At 45.4% G+C, this 26492-nt stretch overlaps 1 protein-coding gene across 1 annotated transcript in view; it reads right to left on the bottom strand.

Moving 5' to 3' along the window:
• Positions 1 to 26492, bottom strand: part of SEC24D (SEC24 homolog D, COPII coat complex component) — a 658686-nt gene that overhangs the window by 109213 nt on the left and 522981 nt on the right. Inside the window, exons 16-17 of the mRNA XM_069630689.1 lie at positions 21951 to 22047; positions 10059 to 10204 (exon numbers count right to left, since the gene is read on the bottom strand). Of these exons, the coding sequence (XP_069486790.1) occupies positions 10059 to 10204; positions 21951 to 22047 (243 nt within the window). The remainder of the gene's footprint in view (positions 1 to 10058; positions 10205 to 21950; positions 22048 to 26492) is intronic.

The raw sequence follows: 26492 nt of genomic DNA, 5'->3' as shown, positions 1-26492 counted from the left end.
CTCTCGGAGGAAAGGTAATACCACCTCCCTTGCCAGGCCTGGGAGACGCCCTGTGAGCCTGGCTCCAAAGAGCAAGGTTCATAACAATCGCCTGCCTCACACTAGGGGGCCGCACGCCAGAAAGCCTTTGGAGCTGCAGGCTGGGAACAGGGTGGAATTAGGATAGTCAGAGAGCACAAGTGGGTTTGCGGAAGGGTTCCTTCATCTTACGTTTCTGTGGGCTTTTCTATCCTTCCTGTCCCCCTTCAACAAGGTACTCTGGCTATGACATCAGAAGGAAATGCACACTTGTCACAAGGACGGGGATTATGTCCCTTAAAGCAGGCTTGCTTTCCTCCAATCCGGTGCAGCATTCTGCCTATAAAAGAGGGAGTCTACCAGTCATTCTTTGAGTGACTTTGGGGCCTTAAAGAACAAAAGAAAGAATTCATTTGGACCTTTTTTGCGAGAGTTGATCTTTCCAATGCCCTCCGCCATTGAGGTGAAGAAGGAGTGCTCTAAGGCTGAGGCAGGCTCTGCCTGGGCATATTGTGGGTGACTTTTCCTGAGGACCGAGGCCTGCCACTCTGCTCACAAATGTCCAGAGGATTGGAGAGCAGGGACTAAAAATACTCACCTTGTCCTTGAGCCCAATGCAGTGGGTGTTGCAGGATCCCTGCTTTTATCGATTCAGACTGATCGGACTGCATTCGAACCATGTTCTAACCAGGACCCACGAGTGCTGCCTATGGCACTCACGTGAACTCCAAACCAGTGCAGCTCATATCATTGAATCGGCTCGATGCTGCATCGCCCCAACAGAAACTCGCCACCTGTCCGGCTCGAGCACCAGTGCACCATTGAGACGACTTTGAACAGCCACCTCGAACCAAGAAGCTACCCAGTAGGACTACGCAACAAAGCTGCACTTGAACTGCTGGATCATTCTGTCACTTGTCGAATCACACCAGCGGTACTCATTGTTTTGAACCACCCTTGATCGTCAAACCGCTCCTAGTGATCCATTCGACCTGCATTGCCCGACACCGACCTCGAACAACACGGAGCAACCACTCAAACATTGCTCAGCTCGCAAGCATAGCAGTCTGAAGCCTGGTTTGACACTGTCGAATAACCTCACATTGGAATTGGGTACTTTCATGTGAACCTGTACCTCTGGTCCACCTTTTGGGGCTCTAGATACTTATTGGGCCTCATTACACGGATGGCGGTAAGGATTTACCGGTACCGGTAAAATACCGGTACCGGTAAATCCTTACCGCCTTAATACGAGGTCCCTTTGCGGGTTGGGGGATTTAACGCCTGCTTTTTGCAGGTGTTAAAAACCAACCCGCAAAGGGACCCAGGGAGCTAATTACGGTACCGCAATTTGCGGTACCGTAATTAGCGCCTTCCCCATTCCCATTATACCCTATGGGGCAAAAATGGGAATGGGGAAGGGCAATGGTGGAAGGGGGAATTACCGCCCCGCCAACCTTGGAATGGGGCGGTAATTCCCCTTTCCGCCAAGGCGGTGCCGGTATTTTACCGGCATGAACCATGGCGCTAATAGCGCCATGGTTCTCCGCCATCCGTGTAATGAGGCCCATTATGTGCGTTTTGCACCTTTTTCCGTCAAGACATCCTTTTGAACAACATTACTGCATTTTGTGAATGTTTTCATGCCTGACAAAATATCCAGAGTGTTTATACATTTTGGTCCTGCATCTATCTTCTGTCTTCTTTTACAGGGGTGGGTTTTTCAGAGTGTTTTTAATAGTTGTATAATTGATTTGTTTAGTTATAGTGTATGTATATATTGTTACAGAACCTTGATTGGGCATTCTTTTATTTTAGAACAGTGCACTATTGCTGTTTGGGTTGCTACTGCACACATTTACATCCCTTCTTAGAGCATAGCCTTTCTTCAGCCCACGTTACCATAAAAGGCAAAAGAGGTATATCTCCCAACTGTGCTTGTTTCACCTTTGTGATTGGGATCACTGTTTATTTGAAAAAATGTGGGGGTTCAAGAGGCAGTTTAGCCACTACTCATCCTTGCACATCTGCAGAGAATTCTAACCAGAACCCATGAGTGCTGCCTTTGGCACTCACGCGAACCTCAAATTACCACTGCTCTTATAATCAAACTGGTTCGACGCTGCATCAACGACTTTAAACTGCAACATCGAACTAAGCATCTAATCACCAGGACTATTCAACGAAGCTGGACTGGAACTGCTGGACCATTGTGTCACACATCGACTTGAACTAGCGGTACTCATCATTTCGAACCATGCTTGATCGTCAAACCGCTCCTGGTGATCCATTCAACCTGCATTGCTGGACACTGACCTTGAACCACACGGAGCAACCACTCAAATCTGACTCAACGCTGACTCGCTGCTGTTAAGACGGATTTCTGAACTCTGTCCTGGTGGCGCAGAAGTTCAGAAGGCCAACCTAATTACTTGGAACAGGGTAACCTCTGGATGAGCCAGACCAATCAAGGTAGCGATCGCGGCGGTCAAGACTAGGTCTCAAGAGGGGTGAGGGTGACTGAAAGCCCGCAATGAGCACACAAAGCAAGATCACTTACAAACTACTCCAAACAGTTGTTATATTAAAAATATATACACATTTATTTCAAGGCCTTTAAAACAATGACCGTAGCGAGAAAATCACAATATAACGATAGTAAACCAACACATACCATATCAACACAATATATATACAAATACAACAAGTCTCAAGCGTTATATGCACGAAATGTGTAGTCCACCTAAAAGGGAGGGAAAACAGGCAGTGCGCAATAATGCTTAGACCCAGTTCGCCTTCAGAGGCACCTAACTAGATGGAAGTCCGAGCCCTGCGAAGAGTGGAGCCTTGTGCTCAAAAGTACCTGCACGCGCTGGTGCCAACGGGCAAAAGGAGAAGCTCTTCGAGGGAAATCAGGCAGTTCAGTTTAGTGCACAAAAGAAGAAGAACAAGTTCCGCGACTCAAGCGTAGCCTCCACAGTGGGCAGAAGCAGAGCGCGAGTACGGAAAAGGGTGCTGTTTGACACAGCGGGGAAAAGCAATGGGCTCCTGCAGGAGGGCGACCAGATCCTAGCTATGCTACTCACCGGTCCCCGATGCAAGCAGACCCAGGCTTCTCCGCGTCAGTTTCAGCAGCTGGCAGGTTCAGAAGAGCAGGGAACGCCTCGTTGTCGTGTTGAGTAAAAAGACGTCCCAATCGAAGAAACCCGCACAGTTTGTTAGCACAGCAGGGCAACGGAGCGGCCGTGTGTATCTGAGCCAAATGTACACTACTCACTTCAGACCTGGGAACGCCAAGTGTACGAAGAGTGTGAGAGTGACAAGGACTCGAAATACTACACAACCTGCCGGCGGTTACAGAGCAAGACTCCCGTGTAAGCTGGTTAGTCAGCTGGATGGCCCAGAGACGCTTCCGAAGGCTTACTGGCAGGAGATGGTGAAGATGCCGAGAATAGCTGTTCCCGCTATTCCAAGGGTCGAAGTACCAGTACAGGCCTTCTGGTTTGATCAAAGGTGAAAAGGGTTTCACAAGGCAACAGCAGTGCAGAGGAGAAGTACTTCAGAGGGTCAGCAGCGATTCCTCGGTCCAGCCTCTTGGTTGCAGGATACTTGGCTCCTGTATTCCTTCGTTCGTGAGAACTCAGGAGATCGACATGGTAGTGGTGTTTCCAGCCCCCTCTTATCCACGGTTCCCTTCGCGCCAAAACGGAGGGGACCCAATGGGAGATCCGCTCGTCAGCACTCACACCATTCGTGGACCAATCACGGACCACGGTGGTCCCAGGCATTCACACCACCCTAGACTCTCTGGCACCCAGGATGTGTATTGGGACCAGACATCCCAGCCCACATCCTGGAGGCACACACAAGACATGTAGAAGCCCGCGAAAGCATCCGTGTTTCGCGGGAAAGTACATGCCCAAATAAGGAAGGCCCCGGGTCGGCTCGACCTGGGGAAGGTGAAGGGAGCAAGACGGTCAGCGGACAGGACAAAGGAGCCTTGTGGTCTGGCCATTTTGGGAGCCAGGCCTCCATTTTGGGTTAAGCGCGAGAAACGCGCTTAGAACGCCAAAAGGAGCTCAAAACACAAGAAACGATCGCTGCCACCATTCCCGTCCCTGAATCTCTTGCACCGATCAGATACAATCCTAAACGAGTATCTAGGGCCTGTAGAAGGCTAGAGACCCAAGAGAGCTGTAACTTAGCTTACAGTGCCCTCTTGTGTCATGTTGCACGAAAGCCGCAACATGATAAAAGAAACTACGGGAAACAGCGTTCCCCGGTACTGACTGTCTTAAGGGCATGTCAGTTTCCCCGTAAGAAAGGAGCGAAAGCCCAGAGGAGTGCGGCCGAAGGCTGCAATTCTCTGGCAAAGTGAAGAACAAGGTGAAAAACAACAGCAAAAAGTTTAGGGGTTGCCACATGGAAGGAAAATTACCTACAATTACGAAATCTTTCCTAACAGCTGCCTGCGACCAACGCGACTGGTAATGTTCAAACATAGCACAAAGCACAACAGTGTGAAGCCTGGTTTCACACTGTCGAATCACCTAACATTGGAATCAGGTACTTTCAAGAGACCCTGTCCCCCGGTCCATCTTTCGGGACCCAAGAGACTTATTATGCGCTTTTTGCACCTTTTCCAATTAAGACATATTCTTTTGAACAACATTGGTGCATTTCATGCATGTTTTCCTCCCTGACAAAACATCCTAAATTCTTATACATTTCTGTTATGCGTCTTCTGCCTTCTTTGACAGGCGTGAGTTTCTTACTAGTTATTTGAATACCTGATTTGTTTAATTAAAGTATATATATTTTTATAGAATCATTATTGGGCATTTGGTGTTCTATTGCTGTTTGGGTTGCTACAGTTTCACATTAACACCCCTTCTGAAAGGATAGTCATCCCTCTGCCCTGGTTACCACAAAAAGGGAACGAGGTGGATCCCTCAGCTGTGCCTGTTTCACCTTTATGATTGGGATCAATATTGGTTTGAAAAGGTGTGTGCGTCGAGGAGGCAGTTTGGGCACCACTCATCCTTGTACACTAGTCATTTGGTCACAGATGTTTAAATATGCCATGTATTGAAAGTATAAAACCTCGAACCCAGTGCTATCTATTTCTTTTATTGCTGAAAGTATACAAAAAATATGTATTCTGCAGGAGGTATTTTTCATCACCAGCAGTAATTACCAATGCGCGCTAGATTGCACAATTGGAGAAGCGCCAGGTTTCTCAGCTAGCAGCCTGCTATTGGCTAGATGGTAATTTACCAATTGTTGCATTCTTTAGGTAAGGGGGTCGCTCCCGGGACATTCTTGAGCTGTGCATTGAATATTCTGCACATTGCTTGTTCTCGTCAAGTCAACACGCTGCCATGTGCCCCCCCTTCCTTTGCTCCGTCTGTGTCTAGATATCATCTAAGCCGATACATCATGTACCCGGGTCTGTGGCACTGGCGGTGTACGAACCATGGGAACTGTAGGGCGGTGGTGAGTGCCCATGCACTGCCCACACCATTTGGTTGGGATGTGGTGATAACGCCGGCACAGAGATGTACAAATTAGGAAAAGTCAATCTCGCGCACATGCATCACAAACACCCGCTCGGGATAGTGCTATTTTGGGAGCATTCTGTAATGAAGGCTGTGAACATTCCTCGCGATTGGAGGGCCATTTCTCAGACAGGGGTGCTTTTGTTTGAGTGCCAGCGGAGGGCGCTTGGCGGAAGATACAATGAATATCCTATTGCTTCCCGCGTCAGCCTTTCTCTGAAGTCTGTGAGGAATCTTTCATTGACATTTTAAAATAGGGAATTATTATAAAATAAATGAGGCAAATGACGGACAAATGTAGATAATTACGTTGGCGTACTATGGCTCATGAAATCAAGCTTCAGTAACTGTGAAAAAGCAGCACGTTTGGTCCAAATGCAGCCATGTGATGAAGCTGGAATGGCATTGCACCTCCTGTGATTTTAGTACAAGCGATAAGAATTGGAAGGGTCGCGGTGCCGGTGGTAGTCTCTTATTTTGCGTGTCTGGCCCGTGTATAATCTTTCTAATGGAACTAGATGCATATAGGCTAATGGTCTAATAGTGCACGTCAAGGAACTGCCTGTCTCCCTTTTCCGGAAAAAATAACAAAAGTTACTTTTTCCGAATAAGACAGCCTAGGCCACCAACATAAAAAAGGACAATTGGCGGGCGGAGCGTGCGTAAGTGCACACGTTGGTGGCATCACACTCAAATTTGATTACTTTCAACTCGTCAATATTTGCAGGCTAAAGTAAAGCAAACCATCGTATAATAGTAATGTATTGCATATATTATATTTAGAACCCACACCCCATTCTGGCATTATGTATCATATGGGCTGAAATCCTGTAGGTAACAGTGCCAAACACCTGGCTCCTTCTGTGAAGGGTAGTGGTGTATTTACCTGAAAATTGTGATGCTTGACCAACCTCCCACCTCTAGCACAGGCAGGAAGGGTTTAAAGGCTGTGATAAAGGCAGCATGCAAATAACCAGGCTCACACTCGTGTACGGTATCAGTGTGTCACCATCACCGCCCCGTTTCCGGCGCGTGTGCTTCCTTTATTCCTCTCCTACTCCCCTTCCTCTCATCACGTGGGGTGGGCTCCCGCTCCCATCACGTGATGCTAGAAGGGCGTAACACCACAGAAACGTTGGGGACCGGGTTTAGTGTTTGATGAGGCATAGCTGCAGCATCGAGAGCCAGGGTGATAGTCTGAGCTGAGATGGAGCGATCATGCCACGTCAAACACCGGAAGATCCTTGGTAATGGAGCTGGCGTTTCAGCTGCAGCTGCAGAACCAGCGCAGCTAGTAAGTGCTCAGCGGACTCCGCTGTATGATGATGCAGTGGGTCCTGCAATCCTCTGCTGTGCAAGAAGCAGAGAGGAGGGCATAGTCCCGTTAAAGTCCGGCTGGAGTTTAAAATGCACATGGAATTGAAACGCACTGGAGCAGCAGCATTTTTGAAGCTGGGATTCATCTTGGGGATCCCGGCAGGCCAATCTCGCCCGGTTGGCGTACTATGGCCCATGAAATCAAGCTTCAGTAACTGTGAAAAAGCAGCACGTTTGCCCGGTGATGCCAGGACCACTAGCGAGAAGCATGGAGGGCACTGCAGAAGACATTGTGAGCATGCGCACAGCCTCTAAATCAAGCGATCATGCTAATCTTTTCAGTTGGAAGGGCCCCCCGAGATTTGGGGGGGGGGGCCTAGCATCTACCTTCATTTTGGCAGTGGGCAGTCTTATTACATGGCACAATATTCCTTTCATTCGGGGCTTTAAATGTGTGCTTTGCAGTGAATAGTACACAGTGCATTTGCTGGAGCCCTTCAGGCTGTCTCCTCCCTCAGGGTATACAGAAGTCTCATCACCTGGTTGCCTTTTTACTCCTGTTTCACTACATCAGCCTCTTGCTGACAAAGAAGAATTAATAGCTTTTCAGTGGACGTTTAGTGTTTCGCTGGGCGTCTCGCAATAATCTGCTGGCTATTCATCCCCTGGCACGTTTTCTTTGTCCCTGTTATAGTGCATGAAGCTCATGGGTGCCTCAGACAGGTTTTCTCCACTCTAGGCAAGGGGGACCCCAAACATCATGTTCAAATGGCCTCTCCACGAGCCGAGGCACATCTTTAGCTGGCCTTTTCTGTCCCCCACTCATGCAAGGAGAAGGGAAAATGGAAGGGGGTGAACAGGTCATGGCCTTGGTGCATTCATGGTGAATTAAAGGCAAAGGGGAGCATAGGAAGAAAGGTTGGCAGCTTGCCGCAGGTCAGTGGTGTCACGTTTCCTGGGTGAACAAAGAATACAGTCGATTGAGTAGCCATGGGATGGCCGAAGTAGGAGGGACATGGCAGGAAGGAAGACATGAGCTGCATGGGTAAGGACACAAAGCGTCTAATAAGGTAGAAGCAGGACATTGGTTTACCTGCATCATGTGAAAGGAATTTGGGAAAAGGGACAGACAGAAAATCATCACAGAACCCATATGAATGTCCTGCCCCGAAATGACTGAGGGTTTGAGGCAGAGAAGGGCATTTCTCCACTGTAGAGGTTGCATGTCACTCTATGGTGTTTAACGGCCCCTAGGAAAGCCAGTCTGTGATTGGGTTGCAAACATGTTAATGTTATCAAAGGGCTAACTGCATAGTGTAAAACAGGACGCAAAAACCTCAAAGACAGAAACTACAGAGAGAATAGGGTGTGTCTAGAGAAGGAACACCTAACATCCCTAATTGAAAGCACTGAATGGCTATAAATAAAACCAAAGAATATGATTCAAGTCGGTATCTACTCTGCAAAGTATTCCGGGGCCTGGTCATGGTTTTAAGTGGGGCAGAGAGCCATGGCAGTCTCCAAAATGTGCTTCTGAGTCGGATCTCTTCTAGGCTCCCCCTGACTAGCCCTCGATGCGCCAACCCCCTCAGGCAGCCCTTTCACTCCACAGAGTCGTAAGGTTAAAGGGCGGCCTGCTGTGGTTGGTGCTTCTGATAATAAAAAGGACAGACTGGAACACCAAAAGTATGATAACATTGCCTCTGCATATCCTTTTATTTCTTAATCAGAGGCGCCAACCCCACAGACAGCTCTTTAACCACCCAGCTACGTGGAGCTAAAGGGCTGCCTGAGAGGGTTGGTGCCTCTCCAGAAGAAACAAGAGTAGAGACTGGGTGCACTGTTATCATTGCTTTTGTTGCACACCCCTCTCCTTTAGTTTCTTAATCACATGCTCGTACCCCAGCAAGCAGCCTGTTAGCGGGTGTCGTAGCCTGTGATTAAGAAACCAAAGGTGAGGGGCGCCACAAAAGGAATGATAGTAGCTAAGCAATCTCGCCCCTCCCATACAAAAGCCACACACCATTAAGTGAGCTCCCACTTAAAGCACTGGGCATAGGTATCTATGACCTGCAAAAACCTGCCACCTACACTGTCCCAGCTCAAAACTTGGTCTTTAGCCTCCCTTTCCTGATCAGCAGGAAGAGGGTCAAAAGAGCCATCCCTGATTTGAGAAGAACAAGCCTTCAACTGTTAAAATAGCATGGCAGGACTCCCTCGGCCTTATAGCATGGTGCTGTGTGCAATTAATTACTCTGCTCCTGCACTTTATCGTGCCCACCCTACAAGCCATTCCCAAAGATTCTACATGGAGGCGTGGGACCCAAAAGCCACTGAATGCATACTGCACTGCACACACATCTCTTAAAAAATAATTAACGTTGTTCCCTGTCAATTTAGAGAAATTAAATGAAGACCATGAGGCATTAAGCACAGGGAAAGTATCTGCCTTGAAATTAGATATTAAACCGTTGCAGGGAACATTCTGAAGTGCTTGAAACACGGATTAGACTAACATTCTATAGGTGACATAGGGTTTCCTACCAAAAAGGTCTATGCATTCAAATGCATTTCCTTGTGATGAAGAATGTGAAGGGTTGAAAGCCACAGTGTGTATGGTATACAGCCCCCAATGAATATCCTGGGAGTTATGGATGGCCTTGTAAACAGCATGCTATTTTGATTTGTTTTATCAATGGGTGTAAATCTAACATGGACATTTGGGTGGAGTAAGACTTCCCTAACACAGAAATCTGTTCGGACCCAGGCTAATGTCATCTGCCATGTCCTTGCATGTGGGGTGGAATTTACATGGATTCCCATGGAGTCTGCCTATTTTTTGTAGGTGCAAAAACCGTGGAGATTCCAGAGGAATCCAGACATCTCCGTCTGCATCAAAAAAGGTGGGTCGGGCGGAGATGCTGTCAGATTTGAACGATGGAGTGGATGGGATTGTGCATTCAGTAATCTCGATAGGTGCCATCGCTCCTAGTCACAAATTCATGGAAATCTCAGAGTGAATAAAAACGAGTGTTAATGGTTTAAAGCCTGTTTTTACACACCATGCGTAAAGGCTGCAGCCTGGAAATTTGCCCCAGTGTTTTACTCTAGTTGACAAATCTTGATTTACATTATTGTCTACATGAATCTAGTGTTTTATAATACCTGGATTAAAGCCCCGCTATCTTCACTAAGTTTGTCGTCGTGCTTGAATTCAACAGTCACGGCCTTGTTGCAGTCCACAGCGGCCATTTCAACATCCGTTGTATTGCTCATGTAAATAGCACCAAAGAAGTCTGTTGCACGGAAACCTAGAATCCAAACCACAGAAAGACATTTCACTTTATAATCTGTTTTTCCATTTTATTGTGCTAAACATTTATTCACGTGATAGTAAGATTGTAATGTTCTACTGCCAAGAGACCGCTACAAACCACATTTCGCAATGTTCTTAACAAAGGTTGTGCCAGTACATGAAAGAGTTTTCAAACATTGAAGTAAGTGGAGAAACAGATGTTTTTCTTTTCAAGAATTTTCTTCTTACACCTTTGCCAACTGGTAAAATTCCCATCCTTCTTCAGCATTGGATCTTTCATGGATTCACATGCTTTGAATATTCCCCGTTGTCAGGCTGGAAATCCTCGGTAACCTCAGAATTACACTATATAATACAACCTTTAAACTCACTTTCGTAACGCATTACCCTTCTGGGTGTATTGTGGCCCCAGTCAATGGGACACCGGGTATTTAGCCCTGCCCAAGAGGCCATCTTCAGATTTTAACTGCACATCATGCCGAGGAGTCCTCTGAACCATTTCTCCTGAGAGAAACTTTCACTTGATAAAGACAGCATTCTACAGAAGTAAGTTCTTCAATCAAGCTGTTATTCCTACACAGATACAAGGGGTGTCAATTCATTATAGAAGAAAAGGCAAAGAAATCCCCTTTAAAGGATGCCAGTCATGTGGTATCAAAAACGTTTATGAGGGGGGTAAGCACAAAGAAAGCATTTATTGTCTGTACCCTAACCACATACAGGACGGTTGTGAAATGTGTTCTACTTTTAGCATGAAAACACTTACAAGATAGACATAGGCGCCTAGTATGTTGGTTAAATGAGGGTAAATACCCCCCTTCTGCAACTGAGTATTCAAAAACTGTGGCAGCTGCCAAGATTAACAAACCCCAAGCCTCTAAAAGGGCCAGGTCTGAGGAGAGACTATCATCTTTCTCTAAGAAGAAAAAGGGGGAAAAATCCAGCCAGCATCGCCATAAAATCCATCCGGCCATTGTTAACGGCATCCTGGACGGGCTCGTCCCCGGAGAAAACACTGTCTGCGGGCCACATAAAACAAAAAGAGGCAAACCCCCATCAAAGACTGTTACTGACGGGCCAGTCGGTTGCAGGAGCCGCGTCAAAGCAGGCAGTACTGTCCACGACAACTTCGTTGACGATGATGGGGAAAACGTTGTGGACAAACAACAACCTTGTCGACGACGATGGGGAAAACCTTAACTTCAATGCAGACAGCATCTCCAAGTGAAGCATATTCTGGAAGACAGGACACAATCCAGCAACATCTAGTACAAAGCAGGCCTGCTGCTACAGAGGATCCCATAGTAATAAAGATCTGTCTAACAGCTTTACAAGAGCCTGTGAAGGAGCACCAGCCTGTTAAGGACCAAAGGCAAGTCAGGGAACAACAACCTTTCAAGGAACAATAGCAAGTCAGGGTAACAACCCTGACAATTATCAGGGAATCACCCTCCATTTCACCAGTCTCATCAGTGCTACTGGAATAAATCCTTGAGCACCAGACAGACTCTGAATTTGAACAGGGTTATTTTCTCAGAATTCTCAGAGGATGATTATTCAGACCACAGACCTCTGTCACCACAAACGAAGCCAATACACTCACCAGCACCATGTTTGCCAACACTGCAGGCCCTGCCACCACTTCCATAGCCACCCGCTATCAATCCACAGTCGTTTCTGACCCTTCAGGTCTTAACCTCACTGCAGTTGCTAGTGGAACAACTAGATAAGAGATTACCATCAATGCAGGAGCAAAGCGGTCAGGATATCTCATACATATCTTCCAGGTCCCTCAGGGAGTCACCGGATGTCCTATCATGGGAAAGAGAAGGTGTCACAAAGAGAAGAAATTGGAATGTAGCAGTGCCCATTCTCCAAGGTACATCTCCTCACAGGGAGCCACCTCTGAGGCCATTTGCTCCACGGTACAGGGCTGCATCAAGGAGCCTGTTGAGAGAACCAAGAAGTTCCCCAGGATTTTCACTGCAGAGACTGGCCTGAAAGGGTACAGATAAACACACAAGTATCAACTTCAGCCCCCAGTACTCACCAGTACCAAGCAGGTGAGAAGCGATACAGGCTGAAACAGCCTTACTCCATTCCAAAAATATAAAGGTGAAGAGAAAACATGCACTGAAGCAGAATCCATAACGTATTACATTTAAATAGGTAATGCATATGTAACTGCCATAATAAAATAGTTAGCTTAAATGACATTAGTGTAGGAACTAAACTACATAAATCACTAAATAGAGCACAGTGCGTTGACGCTAGGATAGGGGGGAGCTAGGTTCGAGCATACAAAAGAGAGGGACTCACTAATAAAGGAAAGATTTAAATGTCTGCAGGGATAGATGCAGCATACATCTACAGGGAAAATCAACGTATGGCAGAAAAATGCATTCGATTCCAGTAAATACAGCATTAAATGTCAGCATTAAGAGTAGACCTGATACAGCCATTACCATCTTTAAACATTGCAAATGAACAGCAAGACTGGATTTACAAATCGAGCTATGCCTCAAATGGATCATGAAGCAAATAAATCTCAGAAACCTGCAGAGCGCACAGCCGCTCATCAGAATGGAATGTCAAGGTTACAGGAAGGAAAAGGGAGTGTTGCACAGGAACGGCAAAGACGGAAAACTGATCGCAGGCTGACAAGTGTTTGACCATTACATTTAATTAGCTGCAGTGCAAGGCAGACAGCCTTTTGATGTCCGGGTGCACACATGAGCAAGTAAAAAATCACCCTGCAATAATGGATGCCTCAAGTGGTTAGCCAGGCGAGCAGAGATAGCTAAAATCTGAATAAATGCAGTGTTTCAAAGGCTGAAACATGGTCTGGTAGCACGTGGTTCAAATAGCCATTATTCACAGGGTGCCAAGAATGAGATAATGCACCTACAAGGGGGTGCCTCACAAAGAAATTTCCATGGACAGCCTTAGATCTGCGCAGACATGGCACTGGGATAAGGAGAGCTGTTGTTTAATTGGAAATAAAAGTGGTACACTGATCTCTCTACTCCCCATTATGAAATCCATATTTTATCACACCATGTCAATGCCCAAGGTTGGTCATACTGCTTGCCAACCAATAGACGTCCATGCTTACCCAGATTAGTGCCAACCAATGAAACTTATAAATGGTGATGTAGCACATGTGTTATCTGAAGTGGGTGGCATCCTGGGTGGAGCTTTTAGATAGGGGCCCTCCAATCACGACTAGTGCACTTATATGAAATATATGTAGCCTAATAGTGTGAACCAATGAATGTTAAGAGATAGGTTTTTGTAACTTGCTCGTCATCATGACATCAGCGGTGAGAAATCAGCACTTCACAAACTGTTGTCATCTATGAACTTGCCTGTTAATCGTGTTTCCCCCCAGCTTTTTGTGTGTCAGGATTAAAGGAATGGTTCGCCCAAAAATTTTTATTGGCCAAAAAGATGGGCAATAATAAAAAAAAAATATTCACACTTTTTTTTAAAGTTCCTTTGTAAAGTTTTGAGCAAATGAAGCTCAAACTTTAGAAAATGAAGCGCATGGGGCATCCATTTTATGAAATGGATGCCCGCCTGTGCTTGTTTTTGCGGCACTAATGAAGGAAAAGCCAGCCAGCTGTAGTAAACAAAAGCTACCACTGGGTGGCTTTTCCTTCATTGGTGCCGGGACTCGGAGGACGGAGACCGGTGACTACAGGCAGAAAAGCTGCAGCTGCATCTCGGTAAGTGCTATTTTTTTTTAAAAAAAAATAAACACTAGCTGCGGTTTTTTTCTAAGTTTTCTGGGCGGGAGGAGCCCGGAAAACTTAGAAATAAAACCGCAGCTTTAAAAACGTTGTATTTATGTTTGCGGTAGCTTTTCAAGATACCGCAAACATAAATACAACGTTATTGTGTTTGAAAATGCTGCAGTTTTTCTTTCTAAGTTTTTCAGGCTCCTCCGAGCCAGAGGAGCCTGAGAAACTTAGAAAGAAAAACCGCAGCGTTTTTGAAACACAACCGCGTTGTGTTTCTGCCTGACGTGGCTATCACTTTGGGTCTCCGGTGCTTCCCCAACATGCAGGAGCACCAGAGGCTTTCGATCTAGCAGGCTGCTGTCCAAATGTTCTGAGGGAAGGATACCCTGCTTTGCCAGTCAGCATACTTTTATTCTATATACAAAATCTTCATATTAATAGATTACATACATCCATGTGAAAATAAAAAGAAATAGAGGGTATATTACAATCGATAAAATTCATATATAAGCTGTATTTCCAAATTAAACACTGGATAAAAAGTTAGTAAGGACATTTTCCCATAAACAATTCATAATCATAAAAATCAATAAAAAGCTATTTTTCTCAAACCAAACAGTAACAGAGATCACAGAGGAGAGCCTTGCTCACAGCCTCTTACATATTTCACAAAAAAAGGTTACACTCCTTTATCGGTTGAATTCAACCGCTTCTTCCTTAGCAACCAGTATCGATGGCTAAATCGAGCCGTTGCAAAAATAACATTGGTGTGCAAACTCTGCCGTAGGAACTTCATGGCTGATCTGGTATCCCTAATTCCTACAACGTTCAAAATTAGCTTCCAATACCTACTACTCAAGTGCTTTGTTTTAACACAAATTAGCATAAAATGCAACATTGATTCTCTTGCCGCCCCACACATAACGCATTGGTCCGATACGGATCCATTCAAAGATTGCGTGAGGGCAGCTACAAGGGGTATGCCCATTCTGACTTGAATATATAGAGATTTTTCATCTGGAGGTGTAATAAAATCTATTTAGGGCTTTCCGCCTAATGAGAAGAGTTCTATATATGCAGGCCCTTGTTTCAGTTTCATAGCACCACTCATCAACCGATCCCTTGATCCCTTGCCTTTTGGATCATTCCAATAGTACTAGATTTCCTACTTCCCTTCGGCTGGTTTGGGGGGGTATCCCAAAGGTCACCTTCCCTAGCACCTTGGAGAGTCTTTTTAACATGGATGAGCCGGTCAATTGATTTTCCTCCATCCATCAACATCAGGTGACATAGTGCATCTCTATATTTTTCTAGCCCTGCTTGGCTCCATAGCCTCAGCCAGAATAGCACAGGGCGAAGTGACCCGATAACCCCCACCCGGGTTATCTCTAATTCTAAGGCTACCATTGCAGAAGGTGCACTCTTTGGTAACAAGAGCAGTTTTTTTCACGAACTTATGCTCACCGGTTGTTAATTGTGAAAGGTTGGTGTACCCCCATATTTCAGCACAATATAAGACTGCGGGACAGCCTGTTTTCCAAATAAGTCTAAGACAGGAGAGATAGCCCCATGACCATATCTTGCGTGAAAGGCTTGGATGGATTCCCCACGTTTTTCTAGTGTGGAGCCCGATCGGCTAACCTGATCAACCCAGCGTCCAGTCTCTTGAAAACGAACACCTAAATAATCAACATGTTTAACTTTTTCTAATTGTGCTCCATCCACCTTCCGCACTATAGGACTGGTTTTTGCAAACCGTGGTTTAAACACCATCACCTTTGATTTTTCTACATACAATTTCAAATTCAGCTCGTTACTTTTCGCCACAAAGATTGCCAATGAATTTTCTAATCCTTTTGCGGTTGTTGACAATGAAACAGCATAATCTGCATAAAAAAATACGGGATGCTTGTCCACGCCCCCTTTTTTGGGCAATCCGCGCAGCCTGCTAGAAACGCGCTAATACTCTTTTGCATTTATAGATTAAAAAGGAGGGGGGCAAGGGCGCAGCCCTGCCTCACCCCCTTCGTGACTGCAAATGGGTCCGTGTTTTCACCTCTCAGGCCATATCGTACAGATGCGGTATTACCGGTGTAAAGGAGGCTAATTATCCAGGTCAAGTGGACTGGGGAGCTATGAGAAATTAATGGATTTGATAGGGTCTCCCTTGATACTGAATCAAACGCTGTTCTTAGGTCAAGGAATATGGCGTATAGTTTAATGCATTTCAAAACTGTGTATTTTCGTATCAGCAGGTAAAGCATGAAGCAATGGTGCAGGGTGCCTCTGTTCTTACGGAACCAGCCTGAAGATAGCTTATGAGGTTGTTACTATCAGCCCAGTTTTGTAGGAATTTTAGAATGATTTTTCCAAACAATTTGCCTGCGCTATCCAGGAGGGATATTGCGTGATAATTTGCCAGAAGGTTCCTCCCCCCTTTTTTGTCAGGGGGATTATCGTGGCCTTACGCTATGAGTCTGGGATTGCGCCTTGCCTTAAAATTGCATTAAACACCTTGCACAAGACAGGTGCCCAGATTTACACTTCATTTTTAAACAAATCTCTCGGGATGAGGTTAGGTCCTGCTGCCTTTCCGCCCTTCTTTGTTTTTATAGCTTCCTCTACATCAGCTAATGTAATAAGCACATAATCGACACTCAGTGGCTAAACGCCGATGCTACCTGTGGACAGAACTACTACGTCCCTCATACCTCTGTACAAGCTTTCAAATGTTGTTGCCACTCTTCCGCGCCTATGCAGCAATTGATTGTTTGATCACCCTTCAGTCCCTGTCGTTACCAATTGTCAAAATAGTACGTTATTTTTACTTTCAAAGGGTTCAAACATGGATCTCCACTTTGCTTGGACAAATTCATTCTTTTTAATATGTACTATTTTCTTATATTCTGCGTGGGCCCATCACAGCTTAGTTTTATGTACTCCCTCTTTAGCACTTACACAAACCATAATTTCTCATTTTGCTTCCTAACACATTAGAAAGTGTAGTTAAGATAAATGGTAACACATTTTCACAAAGGTTTTCGTATGTTTTCAATATTGACTTTTCAGTGGTCTCCGGGTCACAGATGGCTACTAGGTTGTGGATTATGCCTGAGTATAAGTCTGGTTTGTTATCTCGGTCAATCACTTTGACCCATTTAACAGATTTATGCGCATGGCCTTCAAATGTCAGCATTTGGCCTTGTGCTTGGTCTTGATATTCTGTATTCGTACACCCGTTAACACTGAATTGCACTTTTAAGGGGTAATGGTTGCTCCTAGGTCTTATCTTAATCTCAATGTCGTCCACCCTGGCCGAACCAACTCTGGCAACAAGGATATAATGTATAAGGGACGACCCACTGTGACCATGGAAAGTCATTTTAGCAGGCGGATCTTTTGGGAAGCGGCCATTGCAGGCTCTTAGACTTAAGTTACACAATAGACAAGCAGTTTCTAATGCCAGGTGGTGTGTTCTCACTGGAGAGTCTGCGATCAAATCCAGGATATCCCAGGCGTAGTGCCGGTCCTCCCAAAGGCCTTCCAATGTTCCTGGTGGTTCTATGTGAGGGTTAAAGTCTCCTGCGATCATTGTTAGATTATTTGATTTTCCTTCTCTAGAGGCTGAGTTAATGTTCGCTTTGAGACAAGTTAGCGTTGCCATTCCTAATTGGCATGAGGGCCTGTTATATATGTTATACAGGTCTATTTGTTCTCCTTCCCTTGTCAGGATAGACGGGCGTTGTAGATCTTCAGAACCTTAGTCTTTTCTACCACCCTCCTTCTCAGACTAAAATCTACCCAGACTATCAAACCACCAGTGAGCCTTCCCTTTAACCCTTTTTTTCGCAGGGACCTGAAAGGTTTAATACCCTTGAAAGTGAGCAGCTTTGGTGGCCCACATTTCTTGGAGGCCGATAACATTGAAGTCCCTCACAAAAGCACAACAATTCGTATCATCCATGAATCTATTCAGTCCAGCTATGTTCCAGGATAGCATAGAGTATCACACATCCCCCCGCGCCTTGGTGGCCAATCCCATATCCCAGTCAATCTACATCCTATGTGCTGCCATATTGATCATATCGTGGCCCGGTTGCTTCTACTGCCCTTAGTTTTGTGCCTTCAATGGGTACATTATTAGTGCTGTTCACAGGGTTGCCCTCTCCTTTATCATGGATAGAAATTCTGGTGATTTTAGGGATACATTCGTTTTATTTAATGGGAAGCCCCTGCGATCTATACCCAGAAGTCCTTCTACTTGGGCCCATGATCGTAGAAACACCTGGATGTAGTCATATTGGGAGTTGGGGATGTCGCCCCTGTGACAGGATATTATGTTTCCTCTTACTATCGAAAGGCAAGCTTTGGTGTGCCGTATCAATGGGGACATTTATTTATGAGGCTCTCTTGGTCCTCAAACAGTCCTTTATTCAGGCATGGGATATTAGTCATTACTATGGATGGGAGCAGATCCTTAAAATCTTATTCATGACATCCCCTATGGACGGTTATGCACTGCTATGGTATTCGGGCTCATTAGTGGAGGTTCTTTATTTACTTTTGTTGGCAGGTTTTTATATGCTGGGTCTATACTCCATTGGTCCCTTATGTCGGCATGAGGCCGTCCTTGAAATTTTTTATCAGATAGGCCCATAATCCTGGCCCCCCCATAGTAGTGAAGGGTCGCCCGCTTCATGGGTTGGACTCTGCCCATCTCTTGTTTGATAAGATACTTGGAAATCGAGTCTGCTGTACATGTATTTTCCATCTGGAATATTTGTATTGCTAGCTGTATTGCACATACAGCTGGCTTTTTCTCCCTTCGTAGGACCCATGTCTGCCACTTTACTTTTCATTTCCTTAATTTCCCCAACTACCTCCTTCACCCATTTTTCTATTTTGGAAACAAACATTTACTCTATATCTGCTATTATTTCTTTGGCCATCGATTTCATGTTACAGGACTCTGTTGTTCCCAAGGCTCCACTAGGTTTGCTTATGCTTGCTGTTGGGGTTCCTACGGTTTGTGTCCCAGTCTTGCACAGGTTTGTCAGATTACCGAGTGGGGTCGATTTCCCTTTCCCCTTGTGAGCAGTTTTCCTTTTGCCAACTATCCCCTGCTTGTGGGCCATCTCGCCACTCCCTCTGCTGTTAGGCGGAGTGGGTAAATTCCTCAAGGCGTCGAGTCCTGTAGAGGCCTGTAGCGATCGTACAGCGCTATTGCTGGTGCTACTCGAGGGACACTGGGTCCTCCACCTGGCTCTCCCCGGATCTCCCCCTGTATCCCACACAAAGCCTCAACTCGGTCACTTCACAATTGACTGGGATTACTTACGTTTAATTGATGAATCTACTATATTGACATCTCGCTCTCCCAGTGTCATTGTATTGTTAATTGCCCCCCCCCTCTTCTTGGCCCACTGTTTGTACTACTTCAAAAGGCGCTAACCTATCCTCATTTGTGATTCGCCTTACCCCCCCCCTAATTGGGGGCTTAGTTTGCAACAGTGGTTCAGGATCACAAAAGTCTATTAGGTACAGGTCGGCAACTGCACAATTCTGGTACATCATTTTGTGTAATTCTTTAACTCCCTTAGTTCCTTCACGCTTTTCCTTTCTAGTTCTCTCCCCTCCTTTCCTTTGTTGTCGATACACTCTATATCATCTATTTCATGTAATAGACCCTTGATCTCCGAGATCAGGAGGATTACATCTTTAATTGGTTGGAGAATCCTAGAGATTTTGTTTTGAGCTGCACTGGGAGCGTCAGACCCCTCAGCCTACCTTTAAACCATTTTATTTAGAGGCTTTGCAAATAAGCAAAGATATAGCCTGTGCAAAAATGCCTATGAGCAAATAGCAAAGGTATGGATATCCTACTATGTGCAAATAAGCCTGTGCGAATGAGCCTGTGTGCAAATAGCAAAGGTATGGATATCCTACTATATGTCACTACCCTCTGCAAAACCACTGTACAGAATGTGCAAAAATGCTAAACAGTTCAATTCAACTACTACAATACAATATTTTATGGATGCATGCATGTATTCAGGTCACCAGTTAAAGAATGTAAAAATGTATCTGCTGGAAGAAATTGTCGGGATTGCTTTATGAATAATCCCTTCTACAAATGCCTTATACACATTACAAAAATTACTCAAAAACCTAACGCCACCACAGCTCAGTCTTCACCCGCTTCGCCACTGATTTTACCGCTCTCAGGAGCGAAGCACGCCCGAGTGGCTCAATGGGCACCCAGAGTCCCACTCGCTCCCTGAGACTCAAGCAAGGGAATACCCTGCTCTAGGGGGAGTTCACCTCTTTACTCCTCCTGCAGCAGTTCCGAGGGTTGCAGTGAGATATTGGTTTGGGCGTTTCAAATTGCAATAGTCCTAGGTGTCTCTCCCGCTTCGCCGCTGCTTTTACCGCTCTCAGGAGCGAGGAACGCCCGACTGACTGGTGGGGCACCCAGAGTCCAAATCCCCCCTCGCTCCCTGAGATTGGTGGAAAGTACACTACTCCTTATTAGAGTTTAGCCTCACTGCACCTCTCATAGTAATTCCAAGGACGTGATGCAGATTGGTTACAGTTTGTGAACTCAGTTCCTGGTATGACGCGTTTCCTTTATACTTCTTTATGCGGTGCTATTGGCAGTATTTTTGGCAGCTTTTGCAATAATATAGTGCAACTATCGGCATAATTAAAAAAAATGTGTTTAAAGGGTGATAGTCGTGGCATTGCGATATAAGAAGTGGCAGTTCTTGCCCCTTCCTCACCGCGGGCTTCACCGCTCCGGGTCGCAGCACAGCGTTTTCAAGGCGGGGGGCGTGGCTAAAGACAGTGAAAGCAAGGACATCCTCATGCAGCCCTCACCTGCGGCGCCAGCACTACGCCTGCCTCACCGAATGGCAAGGCCAAAATCAAAAAACAGTTCTCTAAAAATGGAAGGGCTACACAGAATCAAAGACATTTGCCGCCAGAGAGGTCCCGAAGCCCCCTTTATTGCTTTCACTCGCAATAAAGGGTATCTCGCCAGGATCCAGGGAAACCTGTACACCAGTTACCACCCTATGCTCTTGATGGTTGGGAAGCACCTGGGCAGAGTGGGGGCAAGGCAACAGCCATGTGCCACTGGCAGTCATCCAGTGCCCATGAAATGTAAAGGGACCGTCAGGATGTGGCAAATGCACACATGTCCGGCCATCAACTCATCTGATTCCAGATGCACGCCTACTCTTAAGCAGTGAAGCACAGCTCGTTTCACTGTTTTAACTCTGCCTTCTAAGCGCTGGATCCCGGCCATACATGTGCCAGCAGGAAGCGGTATCCATGAGACAATGCCCATGACACACGCTAGCCTTCTCTAAGAGTTCTGCGGATTGCTGGACCCGTTTTACCAGTACCCTATAACTCATTATGAGTCCCCAGAGTAAGTTCACATGATGCGCCTTAACAGTTTACACACCTTCCAGAAGAACGAACGTTTCAAACATGACCCCACGGTGCTCTGGATCAAGGGGGCATTCAGGCACTGGTGGCGTGTGCCCTGCAGCATGCGGGATAGTGTATTTGGGGCACCCAGACTTTATGATGGGGTTTCGGGGTGGGGAGTCCTGCGCTACGGCTGGAAACACTACGCGGATTGGAGATGAGTGGGTGACCTCGTGTGGAGTCTGGAGAGGTAAACAAACGGGCAACTTTCCCAGCTGGACTTTCCAAACATGACAGCTACAGTGTGAGAGGCGGCAAGGAACAATTGCTCTCTACCAAAACAAGCTATGCTACTCAAAGGTTTTTTTTAAAAAAGAATAGATGTATATGTTGGACACTTTGTGATAGTTACAATGATACCACCTCATATTTTCACAATTTACAGCAAAATTTACAAAATTGGAACAACATTTAGTGAAATGATTATTCGTGTGGTAAAGCAGTGAAAGACTTTGTGCAAACACAAATCCACCTTTGAGTTCTCAGGACAGAGATCATCGTTACCTGTGCTCGTGCGAACCCTCATGATGGCATCGAAGCCTATTCTCTTTTCTATATCCATCCGGAGGTCGAGAAGAAATTGCTGGCTGTCGGAATGGATCTACAAATTCATAAGAAAATATAGGTTGATTATACCTGGCTACGACCAATAGGTGGCAGCAACATCGCAGAAATAAAACTCTCGGATCCAACCCCCAAATTCTTTTAGGTTTGGGCTATTATATTAGGTGTCAAAAAGACTGAACGATTGCATTAGATCACAGATAGGGAGATATGGCATATGAGCAGGGGAGCAAACAGCATTACAAGAGCGTTTAGGCCCGATTCATGGAATATTTGCCCCGTTGAAAGTGAATTTGCACTGCTGAAATGTGACTTTGCACTGCCGACACAAACCCTGATTCATAGAACTGTGCAAAGTGTATTTGAAAATGTTAACCATTAGCCACTCGATTTATAACCATGAGGCCTGCTCTTCACTGAAGTCGTGTTAAAATATTCATTGGCAAAGCACCAGTGTTGGCTTGTGTATAAATATTAGGCATTCACCAGGCACTGCTATTAGATGACCAGGTATTCACACCATTTTGCAGCTAATACCATCAATAGCCAGTTAATAGTAAAATGGCTGTGGTTGGCAACTTTCCCGTGCATACACAAAAGCCCAAACTGTTAGCATTGCCATTGCTTCTTTCTGTACTGTTAAACACTATTTTGAAAAACAAGTATAGTTTGCACACTCAGAGTAAACAACGAACGAATGTCTGTTTTTCAAAGCTTTATTGGCATATAATAATACAAGCATAATCAATAGCATTATTAAAACCACTCAGATGCCCAAAAAGAATATACATGGTAAATTGTCAAAATTACCAAAGAAACCTGGCAAAAAGAGTACTTAAAAGTCAAATAAAGGAGCTAACCACATCTGACTATTGACTTGTTACAAAACAAAGGACCACAGAATGTCTTTTAGCAAAGGCTGCAATACAAATAAAATATCAATACCGTGGTGCGGTTCCTCTGGGAATTTTATTTTTAAACCGAAAGCTATTCCAGATTTAAACCTTTCTGGTGCACAGCTCATACTGAAGCCACAGAACTATACCCGCTCCGCTAGACGTTCTTAAGGCCTTCTACGAGCTCTATAGGGATGGTGACGGTGATGTGAAGGGTTGAGTTCCCCTTGGGCTCAGACCGGGCTCTTCGGGGAGTTATTCTGCATAATCCAGCCTTGTCTACCCTCTTCAACCTGGGCTGCAGTTACCTAGTCCTGTTAGTGGAGGGCAGCAGGGCAATCAGAGGTACAGAGTGTGGGATGTATTGACCCACTTATGCTCTGCTATGCTGCATCACTGTTATGGTGGTGCCAGAAACAGCAAAATGGCCGCAAAACCCTTGTGCGTGCCAAAACCCCTGGAAATCGCACTTTTCAACGCACAAAAAGATGGTTGCCCAATCTGCCACGCATGTTGTCAGTGGTGACACAGAGCTCTCACTACTAAATTGTGTCACTGGGCTCCACAACATTTGAAAGCGGAGTACAGAAGGAAAAAGCAGTACTTTGCTAAATAAAACTTCAAATATTGCTTTAAATCACCTTTTCTTTGCTGCCGAAACTTCAGACCGCTGGTACATAACCCCTTTAAATATTCAAAATTCTCGCTGGGTGCTACAATTCATTTAGTTTAAGGAATCACTGTGAACTTACAAGGTCCTGAAAGGCTAAGAGCAAAAAGAGATCTCCACAACAAAAGTGGCCTGCCTGTGGCTCTGTCAAAGAATCTCTGTGCAGCAGAGGGCTACCTGTGATGACAGCTGTCAGGAGCCTTCCTGATTAAACTTTAAAATGTTGTAACTGAAAGTCAAATGTTTGCAATATAAGAGGCCTGCTACTGATAGCAACACATATTGTAGTTGTTTCTGATCCCATAGGTTTAAAATCTTGAATGAAAATTCTGTTATTTGATGAACAAGTTTGTTTTGTGCTAAACTAAAGCCAAAATAATTTAACAATTAAATTAAGCCTGGCTGTGGGATGTAATTCTATCCAGAGGGAGGGCATTCCTCTCAGCAGATGCTGGCTGAACTGTGCTAATTACAGGCTAGGCCAGACTATTGTCTCCAGCCCAGGACTAAACAATGGACATCCTCCAACCCAGGATATTGAAGGTGTGAAAGGTCGTAAAACTGCTGCAGCCCAGGAAACTCCTGGCTGACAGAAGAAAATTCCAAAGGAGGGGGCTACCACATGCTTCAAGGAGTGACACATACTGACCGTTTGGTGTTAACAGGATATGTAATGGACATTTTTAGAAGGTGTATAACTTATTATCAGAAGGGGTGCAAAATCTGAAAATGGCAGATTAATTAACCTAATTTTTAGCACTACCTTTGAAAATTTAGTACAACCGTGTAGCTTATTCTGAACAGGAATGGCAATAAATGTGGGTTTATGCGGACTGCATTTCAGCTACAATTGTGAAACTTTATACACACATTCCCATGATAAACATGCATATTTGTGGAAATTTACAGAAATGTTGCAACATGTTCTCATTACAAAATTGACAGAATTCTGCAAAAAGTTGAAACAAAGTCTCAGAGCTGTGGGATTTTGAGGAGCAGATACTCCATAAAATATGCTGTCTGTGTATGTGATTTTTATAGAGGTTGCACATGTGTAAATATGTATTTTGCCAAAATTAGACTTTGTGTTCCAGTGGCTAAGGGTGGATTCTCAGCATCATAACATTATACCATAACAATGACACTCTGTTTCTCTCCTCCTATCAAGGCAGAGAGTAGACTCTGACCCAATCACCTTTCACAGGGGCAAGCTTAGCTAAGCCGGCCCAATACTCCCCTTTCGTGATGTCATTAGGCATGATATATAGGGACAGCTGACAACACATTTGATCTTCTGCAACTTTTCTAGCTCCTGACTGCTGGCGGAGCGCTCTGCTGCTGAAATCTACATCTTTCTTGTTCCAGACTCCAGAAACTTAGCAAAGCAAAGGCCTATGCATAGCTGAACCATTCTCAGCTAGGCCACACATTCTAGAAAGGAATCCCAAAAGCATAGGGGAAGCATCATAATACAGCCGGGCGTGCTGTTAATGCCTGTCTGCTAAAATTAAATATCCTCAGAACCAAGAAGGGCAGAACCCGTGCAGTCCTGTGCCATGCTGTGACCATAGCGCAGTGGTCATCAAAATTATTTTGGCCTAGGTCCCCCCCCCTGAGCAAAGTTTGGGCAGCCCGGGCCCCCCAAAAGTGCCAGATGGACAGTATGTAGAAATCGCTATGAACTTTTGCGTGCCGTCACCGCACCCTACTCCCAGTACAGATCCTGGGCTCTCCCCACCCTACTCCCACCACTATTCTAGTGCTGCCGCCAATCCTGCTCCCACCACAGTCCCATAACACAAGCATACACACATCCATACACATTTAAATAAAAAATAAATCACCATAAACGTACCTTCTGCAGGGGCCTGCGCGTGGTTGCTAAAATGCCCCGCTCCAGGTTGCTCTGCCCGTATGTGCGAGGAGGCGCAAGAGCACCCCCTCACACATACATACATGCAGTGCCCCAGCCAGCATTTCCAATGAGCTATGCAAGGCTGGCGAAGCAAAACACCCCCAGCGTTGCATGACTCAGTGATCATGTGCAGCTGGGGAAATGAACTGTCAAAGGCAAACAGTGTTTCACTTTGACAGTTCAGCCAGCCCAAGAGCACTCCCTCAGCTGGAAAAAGCAGCTGAGGGAGAGCTCAGTGTTTCACTGGGCTGGCTCCTTGGCTTCTCCATAATGGGTGAGGTGGCCAGTGGATGGACGCCCCCTCACTCATTATGGATGAGCCGGCAGGCTTGGACTGGCCTATAGGGCAATAGGGCGATGACCGTACCAAAAATGGAAAATGATAGTGTAGGCCAGTCAAAATGGGCCACTTTTTTGGCCAATGTGGATCAGTTTGAGGAGTTACTTCACTATGCAGCTAGTAGTTTTGACCATTGTTGCTGAATAAATATTCTTTAAATATCATCATTTGTTTACATTTGAAGAAAAAACACTCTTGGGTACTATTCAAACAGTCTGTGACTAAAGGACTGAATATCCATTTGCAACTGCTGGCCACTTTTTCATTGGTGCCCAAGACCGTTTTGGTCCAGTCTGACCATGTGAGCTGCCCATTCCCATTTCCTCCAATCTACAAAAAAAACAAGATTTAATTTTTTTTTTTTACATTTCATGTTGGGCTCTGGCGCCCCCCCAGGGATGCGGCCGTGCACCCCTGGGGGGCGGGGGGTGCCCCACAGTTTGAAGACCTCTGCCACAGAGCCTTGCTGACCCTGTCCAGTCAGATGTGCCCAGCTGTCAGTCCCTGATAGATCCGATTCAATGGTCCCGAATCCTGATGGTCCAAATTCTTAAATCCATTTGTTTTGTGAGTATTAACAGGAAGCTAGAAACTGTTGATTACCGTGCATTATCTTGTCCCCTCCTAACCTCTGAACTATCCTTACTTCCATAATCAGTAA

The sequence above is a fragment of the Ambystoma mexicanum genome, chromosome 6q (assembly GCF_040938575.1).
Source record: "Ambystoma mexicanum isolate Mex_15411 chromosome 6q, UKY_AmexF1_1, whole genome shotgun sequence".
In the NCBI taxonomy this organism is placed as follows: domain Eukaryota; kingdom Metazoa; phylum Chordata; class Amphibia; order Caudata; family Ambystomatidae; genus Ambystoma; species Ambystoma mexicanum.
The sequence above is the reverse complement of the archived record's forward strand: the minus strand, read 5'-3'. Positions and strand labels throughout refer to the sequence as shown.